Source organism: Babylonia areolata, chromosome 19 (genome assembly GCF_041734735.1).
Source record: "Babylonia areolata isolate BAREFJ2019XMU chromosome 19, ASM4173473v1, whole genome shotgun sequence".
Classification (NCBI taxonomy): Eukaryota; Metazoa; Mollusca; class Gastropoda; order Neogastropoda; family Buccinidae; genus Babylonia; species Babylonia areolata.
The window spans coordinates 20,104,076-20,119,525 of record NC_134894.1 but is presented as its reverse complement, the minus strand read 5'-3'; the positions used below and the strand labels follow the sequence as shown (position 1 = coordinate 20,119,525).

At 41.8% G+C, this 15,450-nt stretch overlaps 1 protein-coding gene across 3 annotated transcripts in view; it reads right to left on the bottom strand.

Moving 5' to 3' along the window:
• The window catches only part of LOC143293526 (attractin-like protein 1), a 50,014-nt gene that overhangs the window by 21,930 nt on the left and 12,634 nt on the right, over positions 1 to 15,450 (bottom strand). For 2 of the 3 annotated variants that reach the window (XM_076604435.1, XM_076604436.1), the window contains exons 6-18: positions 15,059 to 15,155; positions 14,375 to 14,594; positions 12,768 to 12,969; positions 11,801 to 11,955; positions 10,851 to 10,932; positions 9,906 to 9,970; positions 8,938 to 9,066; positions 7,966 to 8,084; positions 7,258 to 7,402; positions 5,268 to 5,477; positions 3,885 to 4,100; positions 1,639 to 1,779; positions 562 to 655 (exon numbers count right to left, since the gene is read on the bottom strand). In XM_076604435.1, coding sequence (XP_076460550.1) covers positions 562 to 655; positions 1,639 to 1,779; positions 3,885 to 4,100; positions 5,268 to 5,477; positions 7,258 to 7,402; positions 7,966 to 8,084; positions 8,938 to 9,066; positions 9,906 to 9,970; positions 10,851 to 10,932; positions 11,801 to 11,955; positions 12,768 to 12,969; positions 14,375 to 14,594; positions 15,059 to 15,155 — 1,875 coding nt within the window. The remainder of the gene's footprint in view (positions 1 to 561; positions 656 to 1,638; positions 1,780 to 3,884; positions 4,101 to 5,267; positions 5,478 to 7,257; positions 7,403 to 7,965; positions 8,085 to 8,937; positions 9,067 to 9,905; positions 9,971 to 10,850; positions 10,933 to 11,800; positions 11,956 to 12,767; positions 12,970 to 14,374; positions 14,595 to 15,058; positions 15,156 to 15,450) is intronic. The other variant, XM_076604437.1, reaches the window with a different exon arrangement.

The following is a 15,450-nucleotide window of genomic DNA, read 5'->3' as shown; positions in this document are numbered from 1 at the left end:
TCCATGTCAGCATTCCCTGGGTTATGGAAAAACATTACCCACAGTGTGAAACATCACAGAAATGTTGCTGTGGTATCATTATTATTATTATGAACATTTATGCCTGATCTTGAAAATAAGCCCTAAGCTAAAAAAAATAATAGAAAAAAACAACAACAAAAAAACATGTAAATATCAAAGAGGAAAAATTGGACACACAATACATGATTCATCCCCTCCTCCCAAAGACACACCCAAACACCCACACAACACAAACAAGCACAGGCGCACACACACACGTCATAGTAGACAATCATGAATAGTACACAATCGAAAATACAACCTACAAATTCTGAAACGCCAAAACTCACTCACTCAGTGGTAGTCATTTAAGTTCATACTGGAAAGGGAGAAGATGTTGAGAATTATTTAGGAGGGGAAAAGGTGGGTCTTTAGACTGGATTTGAAAGACTGTAGCGAAGATGAGTGATGGAGAGGCTGAGGAAGTTGATTCCAAAGAATGGGGGCTTGGTACGAAAAACTGTGATGGCCATACATTTTAACAACATTCACAGCAGTTACCTGTCACAGTGTGTTCCCTTGACCCCCCGCGTGTGGCAGTAGCACTGTCCATCTGCATGGTTGCAGGAATCAGCCTGCCCATGGCACTGACACTCTGCACATACAATGCATTCACACCAAATCAAGTCATGTTGTTTAGTGCTCTGCTGTCAACATCACGTAAGGTTTAACTCTTTCACTGCCATTGGCAACTTTTGTTGACTAGACAGTGCATCGCCATAGGTGACTTTTGCCAACATCAAGGGGACATGTTGATAAGACCATTTTTCACATTGTAACAAAGCTTGACAGCCGCAACCAGTTTCCCAAAAATAGAACAATGACTAACCTTTGCCCCATGACCAGGTTTGAAGTGAACAAGCCCATTGTATTGCTTTGACATGAACCGAAGCCTGTGCCTGACAGCATCGTTTTTAAAACATTTGGTGCTGGGGAGTGTTTTTCACACAGAAACTTGGCGGTGAAAGAGTTAAACCAAGTTAATAATACTGAAAAAAATATAAGAAAACAAATGAAACTATGTCTGTTCAAGTGAACATCAAAATCAAATCAAGGCCAAAATACTGATTTCCTTCAGGTACTGTAAAAAGACAGCCTGAGGGGGAAACATCCTGCAACCAGATCTTCATGGCTGTAAAACATTTGTGTTTGATCTCACACAAAGCGTTCTTGGAGTCTGTTCATGTGACAACAGTGAACATGGCGAACAAGAACAACCCAGGAGTCCACAGTACATTAAATCAGAACAGGCATTACAGAACACCACCAAAATGACTCAGCAGCAGTGCAGGGTCTCCTCAGATGTGTGGCCTCCTGGTGACCTAACACTGATGTTTCCCTGCGGACTGCTGAGGCTAGCTTTGTGACAGACAAACCCCGGGTGTGGCTGTGTAAAGGGGATTCAGAATGAGCGGTGTGGGAGTATTAGTGCCACTGAAACAGCGTAGATGACGGGGCAGCAAAAAAAAAAAAAAAAAGAAAAAAGATCAACCCCAGAGAGAGAGACACAGAGAGAGGCAGAAACAGAGAGAGCTACACACAGAGAGACTGAGAGAGAGGGAAAGAGAGGAGACATACGGGAGCAGTTGCCGCCATTGACAGGGCTGCCATAGTAGAAGTGCTGGCAGGACTCGCAGCGACCCCCCTGGGTGGGGAAGGCACAGTTCTTACACACACTGCTGTTGGCTTCACAGGTGGAATGGCCGTTGCACTGGCACACTGCACACACACATGTACAGCTTGTCACACAACACATATACAGAGCAGGAGAAGAAACAACAAAAGCACACAGACACACACACACACATATATATATACCTCTTTATTCGTTTTCATCTTTTTTCTTTTTTTTTTAAAGATTTATTCATTTATTTATTCATTGACATTTCTTAATAGTTATCCACTTTTATCTATCACAAAAAAAATAATAAAAAAATAAAAATTGAGAGAGACAGAGAGAGAAAAGAGGAATATTCCAGCACAGATTTTCCAGAACGTTGGGAGAGGGGGCGGGAAAGAAGAAAAAAAAGGATAGAAAAAATAGCTCATGAGGAAAAAACAGAAGCAGTAGCCTAACCTTCACATAAGCGATGGAAAAAATAGACTAAAATAAAACAAAAGAAACAAGAGAGGCAAGGCCTTCAAGACTCACTTGTGATACACTTAAAAAAAACAAAAAAATCTAATCGTTAAAATGTGTTCTGTATTTGTTATTATAAAGCTTCAGGTTATTAAAAAAAAAGAAAAAGAAAAAAAAAAAAGAAGTCCTAACCAGATTCGAACCCTGCGTGTTCAGGTGAGAAGAAACTGTCTTACCCATTACACTATCCTGGCTCCTTACTCACGTTCTAAATTTTAATATTTGAACATACTTTTCTGAAGGGTGATAAATTGATTGCGGTATTTGCAATGAGAACGCTGTTTAAATCATATTATTCTGGTGTATCTTGGGCATTCAAAAAATCTTTAAGGGCAATAAAAAAAAAAAAAAAAAAAAATTAAAAAAATAAAAATTCTTTTAAAGTCCGCGGTAAAGGAGACGTGGCTATCCCCGCAAACACACTGCAACATTTAGCCGTTTTCTCTAGATCTAGATAGATGTACAAGTTTAGTTACATCCGTTGGGAATGTAGTACGACAAGGTTGATTCTATTTCTCTTTTATCTTTTATGAAGTGAAAAGGACTTCATTTTGAGAAAAGTCAAGATTGGAAATTTTTACGTATCATCAATTCAAGGGTATTAACTCGCATGGTTTACAATTTTTAACTGTGAATTCCGACTGATTCTGTGGATATTTTTATGGCAGTTTGGGGCATAAACCAGTAAGTGATGAGGTGTTCACAAATCTTTCTCTAAATAAATATTTAACGGTCTCCTTCTCCAACTTTCCATCACTTGTTATCGTGTATTGTCCATTGAATATAGGATTGAACGGGCAGGTCAACAACTTGAAACAAAATGGCATTGTTCGCGTTCGCGAAGAATATGAGCATGCGCTTTGAATGTGTATAAATATGTGTACGCAATTGATTTTTGCCCATGACCTTCAGGGCTCAGCCAATAGATCTATAAAGTCCACTCGTATTGATTTTAGTATTTTCCGAAAAAGACCACTTGGGTGAATGAACATAGTGAAAGCCCTGTACACTGAGAGTAAAACACACAAGCTTTTTATGTACTGAGTATAATTTCAAAATGTAATGTTTAAGATGAGAAAGATCAGTTTAAAGCAAATTAAGTCCCCTAGCATTAATTACAGATTAATTTCCCTTTTTTTACTATCTGCACCAAAGACATGCAAAATAAATATAACTTTCATGCTTAGCAAAAGAAGTTCCTGTTTGAACAAAAAAATGATTAAAATGACTGCTGTTGTTGTTGTGTCAGAATATCAGATCAAAGTGCCAAGTTTAGAGAATTAAAAAAAAAAAATCAAAAAAAATCTAATCATTAAAATGTGTTCTGTATTTGTTATATATATAACAGTAAATGCAGTCTGCATATAATTTAGCTTCTTTTTCTCTTTTTTTTTTTTTGTGCCAATCCCAGAGGTGCAATATTGTTTTAAACAAGATGACTGGAAAGAACTGAATTTTTCCTATTTTTATGCCTAATTTGGTGTCAACTGACAAAGTATTTGCAGAGAAAATGTCAATGTTATAGTTTACCACGGACACACAGACACACAGACAACTGAACACCGGGTAAAAACATAGACTCACTTTGTTTACACAAGTGAGTCAAAAATGAGCAGTAGCCTGACATTCACATAAGAGATAATAAATTTTTAAAAAAGAAAAAAAAAGAAAAGAGATCACCCACAAGGACACTGCGTGAAGAACCAGCGGTCCGCAGGGCACTGAAGCTGTTGCAGGCCACCCCCGTAAGCGTTGCTGACCCCCTCGACCTTCAGCATGGACCCAGCCATGCCCCCGTCCATGCAAACCCCCAGGCCGTCGTCCCTCTCCCCACTGCACCAGCCGCACCGCGAGTTGGCCAGGCACTCCTTGCACGACCTGCGCCCTGAACACTTTGTGGCTGTGGACACAGTAATAATTATAATAATAATTAGTATTTATATAGTGCTATCTCTTAATAATAATATTAACCCTTTCACCGCCAGTCAATTTAGAATGCAAAATTCCCATGTGCTATAAACACAGAAAATATGGCTTCTAAGAATGGCCGGGGATTCCTCCTGTGAGGTGTAGAAGATATGGCCTATCCTACCACTGAAAATAAAGAGCAGTAGGTTAATGGATACCAGACCCCATGATCTGGTCACCTTCAGTGACATGGGTCCTCTACTTAGCTGTTGCATAAATGCGAGTTTGGCAGTGAAAGGGTTAATTCAATGATAATAATAATAATGATAATCAGTAGTTATACAGTGCCATATCTTAATAATAATAATGATAATGAGTATTTATATAGCGCTAAATCCTGTACAGAGACAAATCAAAGCGCTTTCACACCAGTCAGTCACACGCATGCATAACGTTGGGTAAAAAACTGAAAACAAGGAGAACGAGGCAGGGGAGGGAGGCTATCTTGGGAAGAGGTGGGTTTTAAGGCCAGACCTGAAAGATCTGAGTGCGGAGACTTGACGAAACGAAGGAGGGAGCTCACTCTAAATGCAAGGTCCAGAGACCAAGAAAGAGCGGCAGCTGACAGTGGAGTGTTTGAATCTGGGTATGCGTAAACAGAGTGGATCCGAAGCTGATCGGAGACAGCGAGACAGGGTGTAGAGGTGAAGGCATCCACAGAGAAAGGAAGGGGCAGATTTGTGAATACATTTATAACATAGAGTGCAGATCTTGTACAAAGGAGACAGGATCATGACTGTACAACTTTTTGGGGTGCGAAAGAAAACAAAAATAATGAAGATGATGATGATATGGAAACTTATATAGCGCCTATTCTCGGTCGGAGACCAAAGTCTAAACGCTTTACACACACAGAGAAGAAATACACACATAGAAGAAATACCTATGGATCCACAGAACACAGATATGAAATATATCATCTGAATGCAACATACATCCGAATACAAGGGTATGATTTACTGTGCATAATTAACACTTATAAACACACACACACACAATCACACACACACACACACACACAATCACACAAACACACACAATCACACACACACACAAAATCACACACACAAACACACACAAAAAAACAACAATCACGCACTGTTGCACTTGCTGATCTTGGTGGTCCAGTCCATGCACTGGCCGTAGGGGAAGGAGGCAACGTAGGCGTTGGTGTCAATGCACAGGGCCAGGTTGCTGCACCACATGCAGTTACTCTGTGCGCACGGCTGGCAGTCCCTGTGCCCTGCGCATGGCTTCTTCACACACACCGCCAGCAGCTCCGTCTTGTTTGCTGTCACGTTGGCCGCTGCTGCCCACAATGTCATGGGTTTTGATCGTTGTTTTGGGGGGGAGGGGGGGGTTTCATCATTGTCAGACTGACATATGTGTACAGTATTATTAATAGAGCTGTATTATTAATGGTTTCTCCATTGCAATGGGAAATCATACAAAGCTTAGACTAACATAAGTTTACAGTTGAGCCAACAGCAATGTGAGAACTGTAATTGTCAATGGTTTCTCCACTGCAATGGGAAATTGCATTCAGCTTAGACTGACACAAGTTTACAGTTGGGGCAACAGCAAAGTGAGAGCTGTAATCATCATTGGTTTCTCCACTGCATGGGAAATCATATCCAGCTTTGTCTTTTGTGACCAAGGACTATGACTCTCAAACTTGGAAGCACAACTGCACTGGCTCTTTGTGCTGCAGCCTTGGGGGCTAGTTGGCCTTTGGGAATCATCCCAACGCGGACTGTCCAAAACCCTCCTGGCCGAGTGAGTGGGGATGTAACTTGGGCAAGAAACTCTCCACTACAATCAAATTCTAGCCCAGAAAGTCTGGACAGCAGTTGCCTCCTCTGCTGTTCTGACAGTCACAGTGAGACATGGCTCACTATCGTAACACATTATCTCCACTCTTCCTGAGGGATACCCACTAAATTTCCTCATGTTTGTTTCACTTCGCTTTGTACAAGTTGTCTTGTATATGTGTCATATTATTGCCACTGTCCCTAGGATTCTTTCATGGGACACCTGCTAAATCTTCTCATGTTTGTTTCACTTCTGTTTGTGTGTTTTATGTGTCATCTTTTCTGGTAGCCATCTTCCATTCCTGCATCCTTGCATACCAGCAGCTAAAATTTTAGGGGCCTTTTTTTTTCCACATTTCCTGTTTCTCCTCGTTAATTGTTTCTCTATTGTCGCATGTTGTCATGTCTTCTGATACTGGACACAGGATAATCTCTCTTCATTCGGTAAATGGGGCCAGAGTTAAACAAAGATTGCCCTTGCTTGGTTGACATGCACAGACTCAAGCCCCCTAGTCATTCAGTTCAGATGAGAAACTGAGGTCCCATGTGCAGCACGGACTTGGCACACTAAAACGAACCCATGGCAATGAGAGTGTTATCCTGTCAAAATTCTGTAGAAGAAATCCACTGTGATAGGTACACAAAATCCATATATATTCATGCATTCAAGGCCTGACCAGCACGTTGGGTTCTGCTGCTGGTCAGGCATCTACCTGGCAGATATGGTGTAGCATACATGGGTTTGTCCGAACACAGTGACGGCTCCTTGAGAAAAAGAAACTGAAACCTATAACTCTCTTGCCTTGTGAAACAGATGATACCAAAATAGTAACAAATATGAAAAAGGATCCCACACGCTGGCAACATTCATGTGACAGAAAGTCTCATCCCCCCACACAAGCTTTTCAAACAGACGATACTAAAAGGAAATTTTCTATCTAAAATTACGTTTAAATAACATATTATACCGTAACCCAACTAGTGCAGACTCCGGCAGGGGTCTGGCATTCCTGCCTGTGCAAACTACTATCCGCCTATGTGGAGAAAACAAAACTACGGCCAATAACCTCCCGGAAGTAGGTAACCTCCCCTTTGTCCCGCTGGCTAGCGCCCTCTTTTTCTGGCAGCCATTATGACTCCTGTCCTGTGCTCTATATAAATACAAAAACGAATCCCACACGCTGGCAACATTCTTGTGGCAGCCGGTCCCATCACCCACGGCCCCCACGACCCCCCTCGCCCCCAACCCCCTCGCCCTGCACCCTCTCCAGGACCCACCTGCCCCGGTGCGGAATTTACAGCTGGTCTGTTCCCAGATGCAGCGCTGGTCATCCTGGCAGGCATGACAGGTGTGGTACAGCTGGCACCCTGCCGTCTCCGCTTCCTCCTCCACACTGCACTCCTCTGTGCTGTTGCTGCCGGCCTGTACGAGTGGCATGGAGAAAAAAGGTGAGGTTTTTTAAATGTGTGTGTATGATGATGACATGGATACTTAATTTATGTAGCATCTGTCCTCTATCTATATATCTACATCTATCTATCTATCTATCTATCTCTATATGTACATATATATATATATACTATATATAGATACTATATATATAGGTACAGATATAGATAGATATAGATATCTCTATATCTATTTATCTATCTATCTATGTTATATATAGAGAGGGATTTTTTCTTCTCTTTTTTTTTTGGGGGGGGGGGAGGGGGGCAGCCTTTTTTCCCCTTCTGAGATATCTCTATATCTATTTATCTATCTCTCTCTCTCTCTCTCTCTCTATATATATATATATATATATATATATTATATACAGAGAGAGAGAGAGAGAGAGAGAGAGAGAGAGGGATTTTTTCTTCTCTTTTTTTTTGGGGGGGAAAGCCTTTTTTTCCCTTCTGAAATTGCACTGTATGTTCACAATTTTGTGTATGTTTTTCGTCACAAAAAAAAGAAAAAAAGAAAAAGAAAAAGAGAATACCCACATTCACAGTCTCCTCCTGAGCAGTGCAGTTGTGTGCAGTGCACCTGTCCCCACACCAGGTGCAGGCGGCCAGCTGGCAGGAGGTGCAGGTGTTGTAACCTGGACACACACTCCACTCACCTGCACACACACACACACACACACACAGCACACACATACATACACACACACACAGAGGCACACAAACACACACACACACAAACACAGGCGCACACATACACACACACACACACACACACAGAGGCACACACACATACATAAACCACTCATCAAACCCTCTTGACAATACACACAGTAGGACTGGCTAGCTGTTGTAACTAGCAACTAGAATAGAATAGAATAGAATATGTCTTTATTACCAAGTGTACTGGGGTCACAAGGAATATTGGGGGGGAAGTATATAACAAGGTACAAACATAAACCAAAAACCATACACAAACATAGATACAGTAGAAATTAGGATATATACAAGTGCATATCAATATAAAAACTTGTGCATACTCACACATGCATGCGCGTGCACGCGCACACACACACACACACACACACTCTCTCTCTCTCTTTCTCACACACACACACACACCAGTTTGAACAGAAGCCACATATTACAAGAACACATTTCACTCACCTGCACACACACACACTCACACACACACACACACGCACACACACATACACACAAACCACCCATCAAACCCAGTTGTCAATACACACAGTGGGACTGGCCAGCTGTTGTAACTAGAGCACACACTTCACTCACCTGCACACACACACACACACACACACATACACACACACACCACCCATCAAACCCAACTATTAACACATACAATGGGACTAGCTAGCTGTTGTAACTAGCACATTCACTAACCTGCAAACACACACACACTCAACACACACACACACACACACACACCACAACACACACACAAACACATTACCAGCCTCAAGAACACAGGCTACTGCTACTCACCAGCATCACAGACATCCTGTGCCGAAGACGAGTTCTCTCGCCTCTGACACTTCCCGTTGTCCCACACACACCGCATGCCTGGCACGGCCGCCGCACACTCCGTGTCGTTGCTGATGCCACTGCAGTCACCTGTGGCGACCACATCCATCATGTTCACCTTTCACACGTACTGCTGTCTATGCTCATTACATTCCCAGTATTAATAATAATAATAATAATGAATATTTGTTGAGTGCTTTCCCCCCTTTAAGGGAGCTCAAAGCGCTCTAATAGAAAGATTTTTTAAAAAATCAACTCACAAAAGCATAAAACATATTCGTACTTAATTACACACACACACACCGTTCCCACAGAATTCTGATAACCATTCTCACTGAATTCTGTCATGTTCACATTCCCAGTGTTCACCATTCCCACTGAATTCTGTCATGTTCACATTCCAAGTGTTCACCGTTCCCATTGAATTATGTCATGTTCACATTCCCAGTGTTAACTATTCCCAAAAACTCCTGCTATGTTCACATTCCAGTTCATCACGTTCCCAGTGTTAACTGTTCCCAGTGACTGCTGTCATGTTCACATTTCCAGTGTTAACCTTTCCCAATGACTGTTGTCATGTTCAACACATTCCCAATGTCAACCTTTTTCGCTGAATTGTGTCATGTTTAAACCCACCAGTGTTAACCTTTCCCAAAGACTGCTGTCACATTCAGCCTTTAACAAACCAGCACTTCATAACGCATCATTTTTGTCTTTTAACATGTAAAGTTCCAATTCACAAATACACCTCACATCAATCCATAATTCTCTTTAAACTGCTGTCATGTTCACATTCCCAGTGTTAACCTTTCCCAGTGACTGTTGTCATATGAGAGCATATTCTTGTAAAATAGTTTCACTTTCAGTACAAAGGAAGTGTCAAAGCATTCAGACTGATCCACATATATATTTTTTTTCTGCTCACTTACCTAGCTCAATGCGCAAAACATCGTTCAGCATGAGACTGCTGAATCCCCCGAACACATACAGGTCACTGAAACAAAAGAAACCCACAACACTTCATGACTGATATCAAACACACATACACATACACACACACACACACACACACACACGAGCGCGCGTGCGAATACATACACATCTGCACTCACACACACACACGCAATGTGTGCACATACAAACATACATGGAGGCACACATAAAGAGTCACACACACACACACACACATACACACACACAAACACACACCAACACACATGCTCCAGCAGTTTCAGATTCAGCTTGTATACCGGATAATTGCACAATGTACCATCATGAAATAAAATTTTTGACTTGGCACAGGCATGCATGAACATACATTTTCAGAATCTGGAGGAGGAGGATCTGCATTTTGATTTACATGTGAATGGCTATAGAATACTGTAAGGTCAAATTTGTGAAATAACCAGTTTGATCTCTATTGGTTACCTACTTTAATTCTACTAATGTAAAAACTGTATAAAAGTACTGGAGAAAGTGTTGCGGAGAAAGTGTTCTGTTGTGTCACATAAGTCAAAAGGCAGATCCTCACCTTCCAGATTCTGAAAATTATGTTCATACATGCGTGCGTCCAGTCAAAAATTTTATTTCATGAAGATTAACTGAATAAGCAGCAAATGTTGGGGTTTTTTTGCGGTTTTTTTTTCTCATCTATTTCTTTACTGGCTTTAAAAAAAAAATTTGTACCTATTTATTTATCATACAGGTATATATCTTATATCACATGGGTGCAAGTGTGTTTGTAGCTGAAAAGAGTCACAGTCCATCCATTCATTTATCTATCTTTGATGTTTATAGCTCATGTGACCATCTACCATGGCTGAAAAAAGCTAAATGTATACTGATCATAGAGAAGCTGAAAGAAGTCCACCTACCCCTTGTAGGTGACCATGGAGTGACCGTAGCGAGCGCTGTCCTTCAGGGGCGGCGTGGTCAGGTTGTGCCAGGTGTTACACTCTGCACACCACACCAAGCGCTCAGCGTTAATCTTCTTCTTCTTCTTCTTCTGCGTTCGTGGGCTGCAACTCCCACGTTCACTCGTATGCACACGAGTGGGCTTTTACGTGTATGACCGTTTTTACCCTGCCATGTAGGCAGCCATACTCCATTTTTGGGGGGGTGCATGCTGGGTATGTTCTTGTTTCCATAACCCGCCGAACGCTGACATGGATTACAGGATCTTTAACGTGCGTATTTGATCTTCTGCTTGCATATACACACGAAGGGGGTTCAGGCACTAGCAGGTCTGCACATATGTTGACCTGGGAGATCGTAAAAATCTCCACCCTTTACCCACCAGGCACCGTCACCGTGATTCGAGCCCGGGACCCTCAGATAGACAGTCCAACGCTTTAACCACTCGGCTATTGCGCCCGTCACTCAGCGTTAATCAACCACCATGCCTTTCACAACACTCATGGCAAAAAATAAAACAAATCATGATGCTGCGAATAAAACCAGGTTTCACTTGCACAGGAAACCCCCAGTGATAACTGTTCTCCGTTCGTGGGCTGCAACTCCCACACTCACTTGAATACATGAGTGGGTTTTTACAACCAATTTCTTACACCACATTACACTATACTACACCATGCTACAATATACTACACCACACTACACTATACTACATCACACTACAACATACTACAATATACATCACACTACAATATACTACACACTACACTACACCACACTACAATATACTACATCACACTACAATACACAACACCACACTACAATATACTACACCACACTACAGTATACTACACAACACCACAACACTACAAAACATCACCACCATGGCGGTGCAGTGGCAGCCACTCACTGATGTCATAGAGCATGAGGTCTGTAGAGAAGCACTTGGTGCCGTGGCTTTTGGAGGTGTCGTTGTGCGTGTTGCCCCCAAACAGCAGCAGGTACTCCCCCTGCACCACCATGGCGTGCAGGTACCGGGGGTGGCCACTGCTCAGCAGCAACAACCTGCCAACACACACACACACACACACACACACACAACACACACACCACAAACCACGTTAAAAAATCACCACAAAGGGGAAAACACAGCATCCCTCCAATGTTTAAGCCAAAGTGGTTACAAAAAAACCAAAAAAAAACAGAAGTAAATTATTCAGAAAATTACTAACATGAAATTAAGTCTGCAACCAGCCAAATGCTTAAAAGAATTCAAATATAAATTACGATCCACCAACATAAAATAAACAACAACACAATTAAATCAATAAGAAATTTACAAACTGAATGGAAAGGAAACAAACAACTAAATCAAACCAAGTCATGTCACTTAAAGCCCAGCTGACCCAAAAGGTGCCATTTCTGGGTTGGATGTAAACAAGTAAATAGATAAACAAAAAAACAAGGAAAGTCAGTATAATATCTCTTTTATTCATCATGAAGTTCTTAAAATTCAACACAAGAAAAAAAAAAAGAAGAAAAAGAAAAGAAAATGAAACGGCTAATATTAAACACACTAGCAAATGAATAAACCCTATGAGGCGTGAGAGAAGAGAGAAGCTTCAAAAACTGAGAAGGACATAGCAACATGAAAGAGGCTAGAAACATATATGAGGCACACACACACACACACACACAAAAAAAAAAAAAAACAACAACAAAAAAACATACACACACATACAAACACACACACAAACATACACACCATGAAATATACCAACATACAGTAAAAACAACACCCCATCACTAAAAACAAAACCTCCACCACCACCACCACCAACAACAAAACTGACAACACAAGACCATCGCCAGCGTACCACTCTTTGGTCTCCAGGTCAAAGACGTAGAGCTTGTCCGTCAGGTTGTAGGTGGAGGAGGAGCTGGAGGCAGAGTCAGAGTGAGAGTGATAGCCGCCAAACACGTATATCTTCCCCTCCACCACATCATAGGCACTGGCGTGGCCATAACCTCCCTGTACGATAGACCCCGTCGTCTCCACAAGGCTCCACTCACCAGTATCTGGGAAGAAAAATAGGTTTGTTTAGGGTTTTTTGTTGTTTTTTTGCTGCCCCATCATCTGCATCGTTTCAGTGGCATTACTCCCATGCCGCTCATTCCAAGTCCCCCATGCACAGCCACACCCAGGCTCATCTGTCTCGGTCCCAGCACCATCAGTCCACAGGAAACAACTGATCTTCGGTCACTAGGCGGCCACACACCAGAGGAGACCCTGCACTGCTGCTGAGTCCCTTTGACAGTGTTCGGTAGTGCCTGTTCTGATTTAACGTACTTAGGACATCACCACTAAGCCCCCTACTGATGACAATAATGGCTTAGTCGCAAAGCCAGATTGGGTGAACATCTCCCCTTGAGTGGAGACCACCACCACATCCGGAAGGAAAAACAGAGGTTAAGGTCCCTTAGCCTGTTACAGCAATCCTGGAAGTAAAATTCATATCCACTGTGTCAAATGTTCAGCACAGGAGGGCCAATCTCAGTCCTCTTCTTCCACCACTTTAACCTTCCCCAAACACTCAGGTACCCTTTCAAACCTGGGTGGAGCGAGGAAAACTGGAGTAAAGTGCCTTTCACAAGGGTGCTTCACCATGCCGAAACAGGGGCTCAAGCCCTGATCACTGAAGAACACTGGATTAGAAGTCCAATGCCTAGCCCATTCTGCCACAGCGTCTCCACAAGAAACAGTAATGAACAGTTAAGAACATTCCACTGAAAACTGAAGCGATATTTTTCGACTTGCAAGCACAATTAACATCTTGTGATGTATTGCCGATGATCGTACATGTTTTTGCACATGCATTATGTGTAATCAGAGAGAATTTTCAGTTGAACAGCAGTTCAAAAGTAATTCTTCAGTACTACCCTATCAACATGTCACAAAAAAATCAAGGTAAACCCATGCTTGCTTCTGTTCATGTTTTGATTGGCTTTCTGCTCTAAACCACTATTTCTGATGAAAAAAGACATTAAACAGTGAAAGTTTATTCATTCCTGGACTAAAAAAAAACGTTCAATTTCACTGATAAAGCTTCTTTATGATCATGGGCACGTTTTAATCTGATAATCTGGCTCATTCCAATGTCTGATGCTATTTCAGATTTTGGACCCATGGTTTCTGTATTACATGTAACCCAAACTCCAAGAAAAAAGCTGAAAAAAAAAAGAATATCTAACCAACTAAAATACTCAAGAATATTTCTTTTTGAATAAAAAAAAAAAAAGAAGAAAAAGTATAGACAACAAGTAGTATAAGTAATGTAGATAAAGGTCAAAAACAGCAGCAAAGCAAATTTTAAAAAGAACTTTAATATTATGACAGGACGGTCCTCATAATCATTGTTAAAAAAGAATTAAAATTTTAGGGGGGGGGGGGGGATTCAAAAACAAAAAAAACCCCACCACCTACCAAAATCAAACTGCTGCACGCGGTTCATGTAGCCGAACTTGGGGCTGTAGCCGAAGAAGACCAGCATAGTGCGGCCGACCACATGGGCCGTGTGGCCCGACACGGGGTACCCAGAGGACGCCGTGGCCAGGTGGGTCCAGTTGGAGGTGGCCGGGTCGAACACCCACAGCTCGTCCATCACCTCTCCCTTCCTCACCCCGCCATACACATACAGCTTGCCCTGCGTGGGGAAAGGCAGAAAAGTGATAATAATGATAATACTAACATTACTATCACTAATAATAATAATTATGTCTTGAGTGGGGTGAAGGCAGAAGTGTGATGTCATGATAATACTATCAGTAGTTATCATCATCACCATCATAAAAGACAGAACTTACATGGCGCAAACTTTCAATACAATGGGCTCTGAGCGCCTCACATGAAAGAATGCGATTACAAATACAATAGTGCATGGTAACATTATGGCAGACATCTTGAAAAAAAAAACACACACACAAAAAAAAACCATGCACACAATCATATGCAGATATATATAGACCAAGACGATGCTACAAATTGCAGATATATAATCAATCTCTCACACACACACACACCAACACATACATACTGAGAGTTATGTGCAACCACACACACACACACACACACACTGACCACAATGCCCAACACATCACAGCCACTCACCTCAAAGAAGACGGCAGAGTGGGCGTACAGCGGCCAGGGATGCTCACCAGTCCCCACTTCTGGCACCGCAGACCACGTGGAATCACTCAGGTTGTACCTGCCAGAACACAGCGGCAAATGCAGATCTCTGGATCTTAGCTTGTCAGGGATTTTTTGTTTTTAATCATTTTTTTAAAAAATATATATATTTCTCTTTTTCCCATTTATTTCATTCATATGTTTCTGTTTTTTTTTTTATCTAATTCATTCTTTTTCCTCAAGGCCTGATGAAGCGTGCGGGGTTATGCTGCTGGTCAGGCATCTTCTTAGCAGATGTGGTGTAGCGTATCCGAACGCAGTGAAGCCTCCATGAGTAAGTGAACTGAACTGAATTGCATGGGAGCAAGGAACCG